At 45.1% G+C, this 18,116-nt stretch overlaps 1 protein-coding gene across 1 annotated transcript in view; it reads right to left on the reverse strand.

Annotated features, from left to right (window-relative positions):
- Positions 1–276: 276 nt before the first annotated feature.
- Positions 277–18,116, reverse strand: part of FBXO16 (F-box protein 16) — a 36,813-nt gene continuing 18,973 nt past the window's right edge. Inside the window, exons 4-9 of the mRNA XM_056487470.1 lie at positions 17,585–17,791; positions 16,542–16,706; positions 14,027–14,223; positions 8,313–8,418; positions 3,336–3,522; positions 277–1,065 (exon numbers count right to left, since the gene is read on the reverse strand). Of these exons, the coding sequence (XP_056343445.1) occupies positions 998–1,065; positions 3,336–3,522; positions 8,313–8,418; positions 14,027–14,223; positions 16,542–16,706; positions 17,585–17,791 (930 nt within the window). The 3' untranslated portion in view covers positions 277–997. The remainder of the gene's footprint in view (positions 1,066–3,335; positions 3,523–8,312; positions 8,419–14,026; positions 14,224–16,541; positions 16,707–17,584; positions 17,792–18,116) is intronic.

Below are 18,116 nucleotides of genomic sequence, written 5' to 3' on the forward strand. Positions count from 1 at the left end.
GGTGTTTGGGTTGGTTGGGATGAACTTGTCCTTCCAAGCACCAAGGAAATCCAGAAAAAAAACCCCAAAATCTGGGAGAGGGAGCTGCACTGAGTTGTCAAACCAATGATTTGGTGCCTGGTGTTGCCAAAATCTGTGAAACCCTCAAGTGACACGGATTAATCTGCTCACAGAGCAGAATTTTCCTCCTAATCCAACATTGAAACAGCCAAAAATTGCACATGGGGAGGATTAGGTTGGGATATTAGGAGCAGTTTCTTCATGGAAAGAATGGAATCTTCATTTCCACTGAATGGAATCACCATTCCTGGAGTGCCCAGAAAACCTGTGAGTGTGGTGCTGGGTTTGGTGATCTAAAAGGTCTTTTCCATCCTTAATCATTCTGTGACTGTGATTGGTGGTTGGAATTTCCTCTGAAATGTGATTTTTATCCATAAATGTTGAAGATTCATGTGCTTGCCATGATTTTTTCCCAAAATATGGGATGGTTCAATTTTGTCCCAGCTCTGTGGGATGAATTAAAGTCACCCCTTATCCTTAAAAATTGCTCTTTACATTTTCTGGGAATTTCCCAAATTGCAGAAAAGAACAATAAGAGAGAGAAAATTGGATTCCCAATCTCTTAAAAGGCAAATTCCAGCTCCTGGTGGATCCAAGTGCAAATCCATAGTGTGGGATTTGATTTCCTTCTTGCTACCACAACAGAAAAGATGGAATTGTTTTAACATGAGAAAGGAATTCTGTCTCCAGGTTTTCCATGGGATGTGCCCTGGGATGATCCCATGAGGTCCAGCAGCTCCAACAAGGATCTAAGGAAGAGTCTCCGTGGTCAAAATTCCAGAAATTCTGGATGTATCCAGAAGGAAAAGGGAATGTTGCACCAGCTAAAGGAAAACAGGTTCAGATCCCAAACCCAGCAGGAATTTTCCTGTGGTTTCCCCAGTGCCAGGAGGATAAATTTCTGTTCTGCAGGATGAAGGATTCTCTGGATCCTCCCTCATTCTGTGTCAGATCCTTGGTTGGATGAAGGAATGGGCCAGAGCTGAGCCTCAAACAGAGGAGGTGCTGCATGAGAGAGAAGTTATACAAATCAGATTAACTCAGAGAATTCAGATTAACTCAGAAAATTCAGATTCTGAATTTATCTAAGTGCTCAGCCAATCCCTAAGATTTTTGTGGCATTTAATTCCTCAAACACCTTTCCAAATTGGGATGGAGTGGGAAGATTATTCCTGCTCATGATATCATTATAGGGAAAATAATCATCAATCAAAACATTTTCCCTTTTTCTGTCCCTTCTTGACACAGCCTGGCAAAGGATCCAAAATTGGATGTTTACTTTGGGAAGAGCCTGAGGTCTGGGAGAGGTCACTGAAAGAATTATGATAGGATTTGTCTCTCTGATACAAAAAATTCCAAAACACAGTTTTGCCTTGAAAAACTGCCCCTAATCCAGGTGCAATCCCTCAGGGATCATTTACCCCAGCAGTGGTGTGGGTAGATTCTTTCCCTCCTAACCCCTTCCTCTTCCAGAGTTTTTAATTTTTCTGGAAGCAGCCAGGATGGGATTTGGCACATCCCAGCCTGTCCCAGTATCCTCCATCCTATGAACAATCCCTGGGAGATCCCATCCCTGTGGGAATTCTCCTGACAGCACTGAAATTCTCCTCATGGAGAAATTCAGAGAGACTTCAACACCTTCTCCCCATTCCCAGCTTTATTCAGGCTGTGGGATTCCAGGATCAGGGGCCTATTTATGGAAATAAATGTGGAAATTTATGGAAATAGCACCATGAGAGAATGGGATTTTCCAGCCTGATCCTGGTGGTTTTATGGTTTAATTCCTGTGTTTTCCTTAGGCCTCATTCCTGGAATCATGGAATTAAGATTAAGACTATCAAATCCAATCATTCCACCATGGATCCGTGTCCCCAAGTGCCACATCCACATGGATTTTAAATCCCTCCAAGGCTGGACATAGTGAAGGAATTTTTCCTACCCTCAATTTAAATCTGATCCCTAATCCAACCCAATCCAAGCATTCCAGTGCTTTCCTGATGCCTCATCCCTTGTCTGTGGTCAGATCCTTTCTCTCATCACAAGGATTTGGGATGCACTGTGGATCCTCATGGAGATTAACCCATTGATCTGCTGAAAATAAAATTTGGGACATCCAGAGGGATGCTGACTGTGGATCCTCATGGAGATTAAGCCATGGATCTGCTGAAAATGCAGATTTGGGAGATCCACAGGGATGCTGGAGGGTCTCCACGTGCTCCATCATCTCCCATCCAGATGGGATCTCCAATAATTACTGGATAATCATTGACCTGCAGGATCTCCCATCACTCTGTCCCTGTGCCTTTCTAAAATCCCCAAAATTCCATCAAAATCCTCTTTTCCTTTGCTCCCTCCAGGTTCTTCACCATTTTTTACACCAAAAACCACCAGGGGTCACAGATTGAAACCTGACCCTGAGCAGCTTTGGTGTGCACCAGGAAGAGCTTCCAAAGCAAAGCCCAGGCTGAAATGGCATCAAATTGTTTTGGGTCGTGTCACTCTTATTTTTGGAAACCCTGTCCTCTGGATTCCCTGGATTGCCACCACCCAAAAGGGGCTCCAGGAGAGCTGGAGAGGGATTTGGGATAAGGGATGGAGGGACAAGACACAGGGAATGGCTTCCCACTAGGGAAGGGGAGATTGGGATGGGATTTGGGAAGGAATTCCTGGCTGGGTGAGTGGGGAGGGGCTGGGCTGGGATTCCCAGAGAAGCTGTGGCTGCCCTTGGATCCCTGGAAAAGTGTCCAAGGAAAGGCTGGATGGGGCTTGGAGCAACCTGGGGTAATGGAAGGTGACCCTGCCCATGGCAGGGGTGGAACTGGATGGATTTAAGGTCCCTTCCCACCCGAACCATTCTATGATTCTGTGATTCTATAACATCATATTCTGATATTTCTTTTATTTTTTTAGGAAATACTCCCATCCTTTTGGTGACAGTGGGTTATGAGTAGATGTGCCCCATAATGTGACACTCAGCGTAACAGCCCTGAGCTGCTGAGCAGAGCTTTTCCCAAGTCTAATTTTAGTGGGTTTTCTTAAAATAAAAATGATATGGAGAAGGTACAGATTTTTAATATTTGCTTTATATATTGCTGGATCCCTGAAATTGTCCAAGGAAAAGCTGGATGGGGCTTGGATCAACCTGGGATAGTGGGAGGGGTTGGTGCCCATGGCAGGGGTGGAACTGGATGGATTTAAGGTCCCTTCCCACCCGAACCATTCCATGATTTTGTGACCCCAGGATTTGGATGTTGTCTGGAGCCCCCCACACTCACACGGTGCCCCGGTGTCCCCCCCGGGCGCAGCTCCGCTCCCTCTCTGGCGCCGGTTCGGGGCTCGGGCGGGTCCCGGGCGGGTCCCGGCGCTCCAGCGGCAGCTCCGCGGCTCCGTCTGCAGAGGGGACGCCCAGACGGGACGGGCCGGGGGACCTGGGACGGGGTCCGGGGCGGCAGGGAGGGACAGCTGGGAGGGAGGGAAGGGAAGGGAATGGGATGGGAATGGGAATGGGAATGGGAATGGGAATGGGAAGGGAAGGGAAGGGAAGGGAAGGGAAGGGAAGGGAAGGGAAGGGAAGGGAAGGGAAGGGAAGGGAAGGGAAGGGAAGGGAAGGGAAGGGAAGGGAAGGGAAGGGAAGGGAAGGGAAGGGAAGGGAAGGGAAGGGAAGGGAAGGGAAGGGAAGGGAAGGGAAGGGAAGGGAAGGGAAGGGAATGGGAATGGGAATGGGAATGGGAATGGGAATGGGAATGGGAATGGGAATGGGAATGGGAATGGGAATGGGAATGGGAAAGGGAAAGGGAATGGGAATGGGAATGGGAATGGGAAAGGGAAGGGGATTTAGGGAAGGGGAATGGGATTTAGGGAAGGGAAAGGGGGTTTAGGGAATGGGATTTGGGGAAGCGGAAAGGGGAGAGAAATTTGGAGGGGAGGAGGGGAGGGGAGGGGAGGGGAGGGGAGGGGAGGGGAGGGGAGGGGAGGGGAGGGGAGGGGAGGGGAGGGGAGGGGAGGGGAGGGGAGGGGAGGGGAGGGGAGGGGAGGGGAGGGGAGGGGAGGGGAGGGGAGGGGAGGGGAGGGGAGGGAAGGGGAGGGGAGGGGAGGGAAAGGAAGTTTCAGGGAAGTTTCAGGGAAGTTTCAGGGAAGTTTCAGGGAAGTTTCAGGGAAGTTTCAGGGAAGGGAAGGGAAGGGAAGGGAAGGGAAGGGAAGGGAAGGGAAGGGAAGGGAAGGGAAGGGAAGGGAAGGGAAGGGAAGGGAAGGGAAGGGAAGGGAAGGGAAGGGAAGGGAAGGGAAGGGAAGGGGAAAGGGAAATGGGATTTAAGGAAGGGAAATGGGATTGGGAATGGGAATGGGATTTAGGGAAGGGGAAGGGGAATGGGATTTAAAGAAGGGAAATGGGATTGGGAATGGGATTTAGGAAATGGGATTTTGGGAATGGGAATGGGAAGGGGAAGGGAAAGGGAAAGGGAAAGGGAAAGGGAAAGGGAAAGGGAAAGGGAAAGGGAAAGGGAAAGGGAAAGGGAAATGGAATTTAGGGAAGGGAAATGGGATTTGGAATGGGAATGGGAATGGGATTTAGGGAATGGGAAGGGGAAGGGGAATGGGAATGGGATTTAAGGAAGGGAAATGGGATTGGGAATGGGATTTAGGAAATGGGATTTAGGGAATGGGGAATGGGAAGGGGAAGGGAAAGGGAAAGGGAAAGGGAAATTAGGGAAGGGAAATGGGATTTGGAATGGGATGGGAATGGGATTTAAGGAAGGGAAATGGGATTGGGAATGGGATTTAGGAAATGGGATTTAGGGAAGGGGAATGGGATTTAGGGAATGGGATTTAGGGAATGGGAATGGGATTTAGGGAAGGGGAATGGGATTTAGGGAAGGGAAAGGGGGTTTAGGGAATGGGATTTGGGGAAGCGGAAAGGGGAGAGAAATTTGGAAGGGGGGAGGGAAGGGAAGGCAAGGTAAGGCAAGGCAAAAGAGAAAAGAGGAAAGAGGAAAGAGTAGAGAAGATCATAATCTCAACAGCTTCAGAGCATCTGAAAACATTGGAATCCATTGAGAAATTCTATAAATTTTGTTCCCAAATTCAATTCTATTGATTCTATAGAATAATATAAATAAATATTAATTCTATAAATTTTGTTCCTAAATTATATCCCTTAATGATATTCCTAAAAAGTACAGCCATAACCTGCTTTATTTGAGGTGTGCTGTGGTGCAAATCTACCTTAAGGCCAGAAGGACCCAATTAGAAATTGGTGCCAGCAAAGCTGAACCCACATTATTTAATTCTCCACACCAATTAATATGTTAATGCCAAAATTCTCCCCTGTGCACATCCCCACTCTTGTTCAGTGTTTGAATACTCAAAAGTGTAAAGGATGAAGTTTTTTTTAACTTTTATTTAGTTTAAAAATTAAGCAAAAAAAAAAAAGCCCAAACAAACTCAACAACTCAGTTTATTCCTTGAGAAAGATCTCAAAAATTCAAAAAAATTTCTCCAGATTCTGGAAAAGAACAGCTTGGAAATATTTTTGGTTTTAACTGATCCAAATTATTTGTCAAGAATAGAGAACAAACATTAATTTGTTGAATAAAGAAAATTCAAAGTAAGGTTAATAAAATATAAATATACATTGCATATGACCATGTGCTGGCAATCCTGGATTTTCCTGCTGGCTATTCCCAGCTCCTGGAAATGGGATTTTGACTCAGAACATCAATTCCCCATCAAAATGCTGTGGAACAAAATGCAATTCTGCCTTCAGATCCTGCAATCCCATTGCTTAGGACACAGGCAGGGAGGCAGGAATGAGTAACTCTCTCAAAAAGATGTTATTTAAGGATTAAAATAATTTTTAGAGGGCTAAAAATAATTTGGGAGCAGCTGTGAGGGTGGGGCAGCGTCTGGAGCAGACAAAGGCAGACCCAGCCCCTCGTTGCTGATGTTGATCCACCCAGTTTTACTTTTCCCATAAAATATTTGGGAATTTGCTGGGAAGGATTCGTGGGAAGGGTGCTGGGATCAGAAATCACAGCTCCTGGTCAGAGTGGGGTCCTTGGAGCATCCTTAAAGCTTTCCCTGGATAAAGAGAGGGCAGGAATTCAGGAATTCAGGAATTCAGGAATTCCCTGCTCCCTGCACAGACATGGGGGTTCCACGTGCAGAATGTGGCCCTTCATTCAAAACCTAATTAACTTAATTGGCCATAATTTACTCTTTATTCTAATTGGGCCAACTGACTTTCATTTACTCCAGACAAAGAGCCAGCCTGGTCACATTTTCTGCTTTCCATGATGAGTAAAAAACTCCAAACCCTCCCAGGTTTTCTCATTCACCACGTGGAAACACGGAGCCAGTGGATGTCCCCTTAATTAAGTGTTTATTCTAATTTTGGTGGTGGAGCTCCACCTAATAACCCCATTTTACATCTTCATTGTTGGCTGTAATATTCTTTATTCTCACCTACACTCTGCACTTTGGATCATTGATCTGTTTGAGGGTTTCATTTTAATTTCACTCGGTGTTTGCTCGCCTTGGGCATTTATTCTTTCATCCTGGGCTATTCTTCTTCTGAGGATTTGCTGAATGATTTGCACATTAAGCCTCTTTATTTAGACTTGATTAAATAGGAGCCTTTTCAAAGGTCTTTCATTTCAACCAGGTTTCCCAATGCTACCTTTAATAAGAAAAGGAAATTAATTTTGGATTATTCCTAGAGAATTATATTTGTATATATTTCAGTTTTTCTTGTGCATCAGCCTGGTTTGACCTCGGATTTATTGTTTTTAGGGCTGTCCAGCCCTGGCACAGCTCCAATGGGCTCCCTGGAGGGATTCAAAACCCCTAAGGAAGTGACTCTTGGGGACATGGACCAGTGGTGGCCTTGGGAATGTACTGTATGATCTTAAAGATCTTTTCCAACTTCAACAATTTGGTGATTTTTTCATCACTCAAATGCTTCCTGATTGGGGCTGCAAATTAATTAGCTCTGAAGATCACAAAACTTTCCTAAAATCCAGGGCAAGAAAACAAAATTCTTTGGTTTTTTCTTTTTTTCCTTTTTTTTCACTCTGAGCTGAGATCCTTTCACTCCTGGCCAGGCAATAAAACAATTTGAGATTAGGAAGTTGTGATGGGCTGAGCCCGTGCGAGGACACCGATCCTCCAGAGAGCGCCGAGCGCAAGACAGGAGGCTGAACCGTGATATTTTCTGTTCCCCAGCAGTGCCAGCACCAATTTCCTTGCACACAGGGGCTGTATTTGGGTCAGGGGGATGCTTCCCCATCTGGGAGACAAAGCCTCTGCTTTGTGCCACCGTTTTTTCAGGGAACACCGCATCTGCTCCCAGAACCCCGACACGCTGGTGAGCACGGCCTTCTCCTGGCAGCCCTTTGTTCTCCAGAGCCACAAAACCCGTGGAGCTTTCTGGAACGACTTCCCTGGGCTCCTCTCATGGGAGGATGCCCTATTTTAGCAGCCCTGAGCACAAAGAGCCCTCAGTGTGAAGGTTTGGGGCTGCTTCGCTCCGAGAACGGACCAACGTCAAACGGCGGCTGTGGACACTGCTGAAGGCCCAGGCAGATTTTAGCCAGGCCTTTTCTCAGGTTCTGAGTTCTTTTTCTCTTTCTCAGGCTGGGAGGTTTTTCTCCCAGGCTGAGAGAGTGTCTCAGCTCTGAGCCTTTCCCAGGATGATAACTTCCGTGTAAATAAAAAGGAATTAATAAACAGAGATTAACACCTGGTGTTGACTGAGGGGCAGTTTGTGATGTACATGACAGGAGATGTTTTCTCCTGTTATCCAATGGGCTACTGTCCTGTTTGAGGCTTGTGAACCACTCTATAAATATGGTTTGGTTTTTCAATAAAATGCTTCTTTTGCTTCTCTTGCTTAAGAAGTCATTTGTAGTTATTTTGCGCCGCTCTCCGCGTATAGCGACACGCGGCGACCCAGAGTTGTGAAATTTTGGGGAGGGGATGCAAGAGTCGTAGAAGAAAAGTGGTAAAAAGCATGGGAAGGGATTTTGGGGGTGGTTAGGAGAGGGAGGAGCAATAAACAACAGGAAGGAACAGGGTGACTCTCTGCACTGACAGCGCTGTCCCTTTTCTACCACAGCGATGTCTGTGATGCACCCACGGAGAGGTTTTGCGTCCCACTCCTCCCCTCCTCTCAGCAGCACTTCCCTGAGGGAAAATCTCCAAATTCCAACATCCTGAGACTGCTCCAAGTGCTGGGATCACACACTGGGGACACTTGCCAGGGATTTCACCTCCTGGAGCTGAGTGGATCCACGACCTCCTCTCTTCTTCCTCTCAGCCGCCTGCCTGCTCAGGTCTGGGGTGTGCCCTCCTCCCTTCCTCCTCCTGCAGAGCAGAACACAAGAATATCAATAAATGCTCTGCTCTTGCTGCCCTGGCGGTGATAAAAACCAAATCCTTTGGGATAGCACCACCTGAAAAGACACAGCTTGAGATAAGACATTTTTATCTTGCCCCATAACACGTTTTTATCTTGCCCCAAAGAGCTCAGTCAGCTGCCAGGGCTCAGGGGAAGGTGGGGATTTGATTTTTATTTTCAAAGTTGTGATAAATTCTGGCACTCAAACATAAGCTTGGGACTCAGTGTTTTAAGCTAAGATGTTACAGCTCCTTAGGGAAATTCACAGAAAAGAAGTTCCTTTTTTCTTTTTGGGAGTTTTCAGTGAAGTCTGTGTGACCTGAGGTGTGAAAAATCCCCCTCCAACAAGGTGTTTATTCAGTGTTTTCATAGCCAAATAATTCTATACATGTGTTTGCATATTTCTGATACATGCAGCTGCTGTTAAATTCAACACAATTAACTGGCAGAACAGGAATATTCCAGAGTGTGAAAATTAAGTGAGTTGTGCTGGAATACGGCCAGCTGCCACATTTTTTCCAATATCAGGAGTAAAATCCAGGCTCTGAGGCAGTATTTCTGAGCACTCAGGCAGGTTCATTATCCGAAGGCGTTCATTCCACATTCAAATTCCCTGATATGGGATCTGGGAATTCACAGCAGAAGCTCTGAGTGGTTTTCCTAATGTCTCTGGGCAGCAAAAAAAGCACATTAGGAATACAAAATCATGGATATAAAGAGTGGAAATGGACTCTAAAAGCAGCTTTTATCCTGTAAAAAGCCAGGATCACACCACATAACACACACACAACACCAGCACGTGTCCAGATTCCCTCACCCCAGCCCAGGATGACAAAGTCAAATCTTTATTTGAAATAAACCATTATTTCAAACAGGAAGTTGAGGAAAACCCGCAACCTGTTTATAAAACACAAACGAGCCAAGGGAGAACATTCAATCCAAAATATTCCAGCTGGGAATGAATTGGTGATTTTGGTGGAGCTGGAAGTGTCCAGGTTATGGCTGGACTCGGTGATCTTAAAGGTGTTTTCCATCCTAAATGACGCTGTGAGCTTCGGGGAGAAGGCAGCTCAGGCCTTGTGACTGTAATTACTATTATAAAATATTATTGTAAAATTATCATAAATTATTATTGTAAACTGTTGTTGTAAATTGAGATGTTTGAGCTGTGTTCTGGTGTCAGCTCAGCCCCACAAGCCCAGCTGCAACTCAGGAAAATGGAAGGAGCGAGGAGGAGGAAAAACGACGGCGGGTCTCACTCCCGGCGCTGAACTCGTTATTTCTCACCCTGTTTTCCACCCTTCAGGAATTTTTTTGATTCCCACATGCTCGGGGGGAGCTGAGCTGCCTTTTCAGCAGCAGGAAGAAGGAGAAACGAGCGAGGGGATCCGGGAGGACGGGGCTGCTGCGCGTCCTTCTCACGCGAGCTTTGTCAGGAGCGGGGCCTGGGCCGCTGGCTGAACAATTACTGCAAGTAATTATTTTCTCGTCGGGTAAACACTCCAGGACAATATGCAACTGTTTTTTAGAGCCAGCCCACGGCCATAAATTACCCAAGGCAGGGGAGGGGGGGCAGGACCAGGCGCTTTGGCCGTGAGAAGTGGCAGGGCCCTGTCTTGGCTGGCGGGGCTCCCGCGCCCGGGTGGAATCGGAATTCATTATTCATGGCCAAGGGGGAGGCAAGGCTTGGGATTTATTGGCAAGCAGATGCCTTCCAGCAGAGCTGTGCACGCAGGGCCTGACAGAAACGCCCTCCTGGGCCCCTGCAGAAAAATTTCCTAACTCAGATAAAAATCTTTCACTTCCCCTCTGCAATATTTCTTTGTGCCCAGAAAGGCAAATCCTTCCTTGCTGATCTCTGGAGGTTTTTTTTTTTTTTTTTTTTTTTTTTTTTTTTTTTTTTTTTTTTTTTTTTTTTTTTTTTTTTTTTGTCTGTAACAAAATGCTGCTTGGGCAATTCAGGCAGAAAACAAACCAGACCTACCAGAAATGGTCGCTGTGATAAATTACAACACTGATAGTCACAGCTATAATTCTGTTGAGGGATTTTGATAACCCCTTCCAGGCAATTTGTCATTCAAGCCTGTCTGGATCTCTTCTCTATCACCTCACCACTCCCTTGGCTGCACATCTGATCGTTGCTATTCTTAATTTCCCTGCTCAGTGTCCTGTCTAAACCCAAAATCTCCCAGGGAATTTACTGGGGGATGTCTGTCCCATCTCCTTCACACTCCCACAGGGGTTTTCACTGAGCTGCTGGGCTTGGTTTTTAGGGTACAGACTCCTGCCTTTCTCAGCAACCAGCAAAGAAACAAAAAATAGGTTTCAGTGATCACCCAGATTGCAAATGAACCCCATTTCTGGGCACTCCCCAGCTGGGGCCCAGTGTTGTTGTTCTCCCCAGAGAGCACTGGCCAGCTGCTGTCAGGAAATGTATTGATCTGTTTTTCAAAGCTAAAGAGCCAATTAGGGTCTCATAGCCTGCAGAATATGTTTTATATTTCCACTTAGAGGACTCCATTTCCACTGCACTGCCTAATTGAGAATTGACTGTAGCTCGTTCTGCTTCCCACATTTCCTTTTTTTTTTTTTTTTTTTTTTTTTTTTTTGGTCTAAACAAGGATGAGTTCTCAGCTGGGATTTCTGTTGTTTTGGTGCTGCTGTGGAAGGGAGAAGGCAGCTGCTGACTCAAAAGGCCAACCAAGAAAGAGAGGAAAACTCTTTGGCATCACAGATGACAAGAAGTGACTTTTTCCACGAGCAGCTTTAAACTAAAAGGGGAGAGGTTTTGACTAAATATTAGGAAAAAATCCTTCCCTGTGGGGGTGGGGAGGACCTGGGCTGGAATTCCCAGAGAAGCTGTGGCTGCCCCTGGATCCCTGGAATGTCCAAGCCCAGGCTGGATGGGGTTTGGAGCAGCCTGGGATGGTGGAAGGTGCCAGGGCTGGAACTGGATGAATTTTAATGCCTCTTTCCACCCAAATAATTCTTGAATTCCATGAACTCTGTCATTTAAATGTCAATATTTCACCTTGATGTGCTGAGCAGAGTCCTCCCCTCCCTTTGGACCAGAACTTCAGAGTGAGGTCGAGCTCTGAGGAGATTTTAACCAGTCCCAAGAATTAGAAAAAACTTATTTTTGGTTGATTACCACTTAAATTCTGCAAAATCCAAGCTGGAATTAGGGAGATTAACTTGGAGTCCAGGCAGCAGCCAGTGACTCTCTCACGTTGCTTTGATGGTGGCGTCAGGAATTCCTTTGATGTGATCCTGTCTGTTCACAAGGAATTCACCACAGCTCAGGTTTTCCTCGGTGCTCAAAGGGGAAAAAAAGGCTTTGTTGGCTCGGGGATTCCCTGAGTCAGGTGCTGGGCTAGAAGAGCTCCCTCCAGTCCTTTCCTCTCCACCATCACTTGGAGTTTCTGTGATGTCCTCAAGGAAATCCTCACTCCTGATCCTTTCCACTGCAGCAAAAGCCATTTCCTCTCCAGGTTCCCTTTGGCAAACCCTGGGAAATCATTTCTGTTGTTTCAGGATCTCGTTTCACACCCATCTCATCCCTCCTGACATCCATTTTACATGAGGAGAGGTTGTTTCTGCCCTTGAGCTCCGGGAATCCAGGCTGGTCTAAAGGAGAACCTGAAATTGCTGCAGGGTTGGAGATTTTTATCTTGGGATTCTGTTCTGCCTTCCAAGCTGAGCCCTGGTCACCAGGACCACCAAAAAACCAAAACCTGGGGGACACTCAAGGTGGTGTCCCCCTGCTCCAGAGCTGAATTCCCATTCCCAAAAGGTGGAGAACACAACACAGAGCCTCAGTGGGAGGATTTTTGGGAAGGGACAGCAAAGTGTCCGTGGAAAAGAAGCACCAGAACACGGTGGTGGGAGTGGGAGGCTGGGTCAGCACCTGAAACGTGGCACCTGTGCTGCTGAATAATCAGCCCAGATGTGCCTGAGCACCAGCAATTACCTGCAGCTTAAGTGATATTAAAGGCAGATCCTTGATAAACAGGCAAATCTCAGAGAATTCCTCTCCCTCCTCACAGTAATCCTCTGTAATTGCAGATAAATGGCAGATTTGCAGGAACATTAAAACATTCTCCACAAATGGAGGAGAGAGGCTGGGATCTCACTCAGGAGAGGCAAGCAGGGAGTGTATTTATCATTTACTGTTCCATTATTTCAGGTGAATTTTTTCACCTGGATCTCAGGTGAAAACTTTATCTGCAGCTCAGCGCTGGACAGGCGAATTTAAACTCTTCAGACAAGACTTATCCCACTTTTTTCATGGCACAGGAGTATCCTAAACCTCACAGAAACAGCACAAGAGAATCCTAAACCTCACAGAAATGACACAAGAGAATCCTAAACCCCACGGAAACCCCTGGGAGCTGCTACACAAAACCATTGAGCAAGGCTGGAAAATAATATCGGGACGTTCGCTTGCAGCAGGAAGCGTTGGGTGAAAATATCCAGTTAAAAACCTCAAAGAGCTCGACCCAAAAGTGGTGTTGGAGTTGGGAAACATCCCACAGAAAGAGGGTGAGGTGGAAACTGGGACTCTCTTTGAAGTAGTGCAATACCCCAGGAGCAGGGGACGCGGATTAGGACGTGATTCATAAAAGGTTTTTTTGCTCAGAACACCCCGGAGCAGCGCTGGGTCCAGCAGGGTTGATCACGTTGGGAAACAGCTCCCAGAGTGCCTGGCCAAACAATCCCTGGCTGGGGAAATTCCTGGGCTGGTTGTTCTGGGTGCAGGGATAATCTTGGCTCTCTTGGATATTTGGACAAACACAAGCTGGGTGCTTCTCATTGTGGTTCCCAAGGTTTTTGTTGGCACAAATCTTGTCTGTGGATTCCCACAGGAACCAGGGAATGGTCCAGAGGATCCATTGCCTCTTTGCCAGGTTGGATTAATGACAGCATCACCCTTTTCACATCAGCTGGGCTGAGGTGATCCCAGGGAAGTGTCAGGGGTGGAGTTTCCAGGGATTTACACGAGAAAAGGGTGAACTCTTCCCACAGGTCACTCCCTGGGCTTGTTAATTTGGAAAATCTCTGGTGCCAGAGGTGACAAAGGAAAAAGTGTGGCAGCTCTAACACAGATCCAGTGCAAAACTCTGCTCTGGGAGGGAAATGTCTTTTTTTTTTTTTTCTTTTTTCCCCATGTGGATAATCCTGGGAGCCCAGGAAGTGGCAGACACAAACCCCATTCATCACTTGCATGCCCTGACATCCTCTTACACCTGCCCTGCAATTCAACCATCCTTCATTCAGCCAGCAGATCCTCTGAGTGATAGAATTATATTTCATCACGATTAATTCATTCTTTCCTCTGCCCTGTGAAACCCACACATTCCTCTCAGCCTGGCAAGCCTGACTTAAAAAACTCTTGTCCCAATTCCTCCCATTCCAGCTCCCCCAGGAGTTCCAGCCTGACAAGCTGGGCAGAAAGCACACAAAGCAGTGGCAGCTTTGGACCAAAACCAAAAAAAATGAAACAAAACAGGATGACATGGGCAGAGGACATGGAAAATCTTGTACCACGGGGAAAGAAAAGTGAAAATCCCTCACGCCTGCCTGGCCTGCTCGATGGGGTGCTGGTTGTCCAGGTAGTTGTAGCGGATGGTGTCCCTGGGGTTCCTGTCAGATGACAGCCAAGGACGCAGCTCTTTCCTCCCCCTGGCTGTCCCCACGGGGAGTTTCCTCTCTGGGACGTTGTTTTTTACCGGTTGCACGTCGATAACGATGAACTCGTCCTTGGAAGGAGTCTGGTTGGAGAAATGGAGAGGAGAAAAGCTTTAGCTGATGGTGAAAGTCAGGCTGGCCTGAATGTAGAGTTCTAATAATTGGGGATTAACTCAGAATTGGTCTCCATTATGGTCAGTGGAGAGAGAGGCACTTGTCAGTGCTTGTCACCACCCAAACCCTGTAACCCACATTCAGATGAGCTGAGCTGCTGTTGAAATGCATCAGCTTCCCTCTGTCAGCTACAGACAGCCTGTGGCAGACTTGGCTTTAATTTAAAGGGCTGAGCTTTGAATCCCAAAAATATCAAGAGGCAGAGGGGCTGGGACCCCCCCCAGTTTTCCCAGTGGGGATAAACACCCATGGAGGAGCTGTGATGCCTGGAAAAGATACCTGGAATAGACAGAGTCAGAGAAATAAAGTGGGTATTTATTAAAAAGCCCTTCCAAGGATTCACCTTGGGCAGTGCAAGAGCCTGGCTGAGGCTACACCCAAGATGGATGATGGGTGATGAGTTTTCACTCCATTTCCATGTTGGGGTTAATTGGCCAATTACAGCTTCTGGTGATAAAGTCACATTCTTACAGTTGTTTGTATTTTTTGGGGCTTGAAGCTGCAACAGTGTCCTTGGTTCTGGGGCTGGAAAAGGATTGTTTTGTCCAACCAGACTGTGAGGAGAGCTTGCTAACACTTTGTGTGAAGTTTAGAGTTACACACTACACTAATACAGCATCAGGATTGTTGTTCTCTTCAAAAGAGCTCAGCAGTTGCTATAAAATTGTTTAATTGTAAAGGCACATCAGTCTCAAAGAGTCCCAAGTGTTCAAGTCTGTGCTAAAAGCTTTCAGCACAGAGTCCCAGATAGAAGAAAAGTCCCAAATAGAAGAAAAGTCCTGGTCAGAAGCAGAAGCAGCTCCTGAGAGGGCTGAAGGTGCAGCCTAGAGCAGAGTCCTGAGCAGAGGCAGAGGCTCCCTGGTCTTTTCTTCTTTTGTTCTTTTCCTCTTTTTCTTCCTCTTCTTCTTCCTCATGTGGTGTTAGTGTGGTGATGATGGTGGAGGAAGAAAGAGTGAGAGAGCTCTCACTCCAATACACAGATTCTCACATACAGATTACCCAGTGAGCTAAAAACACAGATCTGAAACATTTCTTCTAAACCTATTAGAATTCTAGTTTCATAATAGAAAAGTTTACATATAATCTACACATATGGCATGTAGCCTGTCTGTTCTCTCTGGAAAATATAAGCAATATTCTTTATATATTTTTATAATGTCTAAAAATCTCTTTTTGTGCTCTCACTGAGACTTGGTTTTGAGACCTGTTTTCTACACTAACATCTAAAACTATGTGTTTGAGCTCTCACTGAGACTTGTTTTTAAGATTTGTTTTCTGCACTGATGTCTAAAGCTTTTACTTTTTCGGGCACTTAAAACATATTCTAACTTATTAAAGCTTAAACTTACACCTCTATTCACATATCAGTGCCTTAATATAAACCAATCCTTCCAAAGGGTTTAATTCAAACCTTGCATTTTGGTGTCTCTCTGAGGAACTCAGAGAAGCCTCTGTTTCTCAGAGTGTGTTTTTGTGTTGGGTTGATGTGACCAGCAATGTGAATTCTGTCCCCATCTGTTAAACCAGCTGGGGCAGTGACCCTGATCTCCTGGCACACATTATCTGCTCATGGGCCATCTTTAAACCAGCTGGGCAATCATCTTTATCTTCCCACAGCCCATCCTCCCTCCAGGAGATATCTCCTGTTCATGGCCAGTGAGTCCCAGGGCATGACTGATAAAATTCCATCATCCCACTGGGAGATGCTCCAGCCAGGGGAGGAGCCAAGCCTTTCCTACCCAGAGAAAAACTGAGATTTGGAACAGCAGAGCAGCCTTTGCCACTGGATTCCAGAGGAAAACTGGACCTTTGCACATCATCCCTGGAGCTTCAGAGGAAACTGCACCTTCTCCAGGAGCACTGCTCCAGCTGAACCACATCTGCCCCTGCAGGAGGATGCAGCCACCATTGAATGGGACTGTGCCAACACCCTGACTGACTGACGGGTGTCAGCTTGGATTCTGACTCTGGCAGGGCTGGGATTGTTCTGTGTAATACTGCATTTCTATTTTAATTTTCTTAGTAAAGAACTGTTATTCCTAATTCCCATATCTTTGCCTGAGAGCCCCTTAATTTCAAAATTACAATAATGATTTGGAGGGAGGGGGTTTACACTCTCCATTTCAAAGAGAAGCTTTCTTGGCAGCCACCTGTCCTTCACACCAGGACAGTTTTTCAGACTCCAGGAGCTCAGAATGAGGGAAATGCAGAGCTGGGTGGGATGTACCTTGGGCGGGGTGATGTGCAGCTCCCGCACTGACTCGATGTAGAGCCGCTTCCATCCGCCCTGCTCCAGGGCCGAGGGGCGGCGGCGCGGGCGCCACCCGAAGCGCAGGCACTTCAGCATCCACAGCTGGTCCAGCTCCGACAGCTGCTTCCAGTGCCAGCTCACCTGCAATTCCTGGGGTGAGAACCTCGGCGCTTAAAGCATCCTGAGATTTCTGTATGATTCCCACATATCCTTAAATGGATTCAATTCTTCTGCACTTAAACCTTTGGTAAAACCCTTCCAGGCCTTCGTGATGTGGAGCTTTTCCAACTCAAGATATTCAGTGATTTTAAATAATTTTCTAACCTGTTGTCTCCCTGCTTGAGCATGGAGAGCTTGAGTTGCATCCACGTGAAAGGCTGGAGAAAGTTACTAAAGCAAGGCTTAGCCAAGCTTATTATATAATATAATATAATATAATATAATATAATATAATATAATATAATATAATATAATATAATATAATATAATATAATATAATATAATATAATATAATATAATATAATATAATATAATATAATATAATAATATGTAATAATGTATAATAATATATAAAATAATTATATATAAAAATAACATAAATATAAATGTTTATGAATATATATTTATATATAAATATATAAATATAGACATAATAATAATAGTAGTTGTAATATAATATAATATAATATAATATAATATAATATAATATAATATATAATATATATTACATTACATTACATTACATTACATTACATTACATATATTATATAAAATTAAAAAATTTAATAAAAATTACTCTTCACATCAGTGAATCTTGGCCAATCTGGCCTAATTTAGGACCCAAGCAATGAGCATCACTAAACATTTGGCACAGGCTGCAAAGTAAGAAGCCGTTTTGTCTTCACCAAAAATCGGTGTTATTCTATTTTTTATTTTTTTTTAACTGCTTTGACCTGACTTTCTGAACCCCAGGAAGGTGTTGGCTTTTTTGTTTTAATTTTAATTTTTATTTTTTTTACCTGAGCACATCGGCAGAGGCTCCGTGGGTCCAGGAAGGAGAAGATGTGCAAGGACAGGACCCGGGGGAGCCTCGTGGTAAAATCCACAGCCTCGATGGGGACCCGAGCCTGGAGCTGCTGGGCACAGAATTTCTGCTGGGACAGGGAGCAACGTTCCAGCAGCTCCAGCAGGACCCGCCTCCTCTGGCCGTCTGTCCACTTGTCAAACTGAAAAATATAGAATAGAATAGAATAGAATAGAATAGAATAGAATAGAATAGAATAGAATAGAATAGAATAGAATAGAATAGAATAGAATGGAATAGAAATATAATATAATATAATATAATATAATATAATATAATATAATATAATATAATATAATATAATATAATATAATATAATATAATATAATATATCATACAATATAGTACAATACAATGCAAAATAAAATAAAATTAAATAAAATGAAGTAAAATACAATACAATACAATACAATAAAAAATAGAACAAAATAAAATAAAATAAAATAAAATAAAATAAAATAAAATAA

The sequence above is a fragment of the Oenanthe melanoleuca genome, chromosome 3, assembly GCF_029582105.1.
Source record: "Oenanthe melanoleuca isolate GR-GAL-2019-014 chromosome 3, OMel1.0, whole genome shotgun sequence".
Lineage (NCBI taxonomy): Eukaryota > Metazoa > Chordata > Aves > Passeriformes > Muscicapidae > Oenanthe > Oenanthe melanoleuca.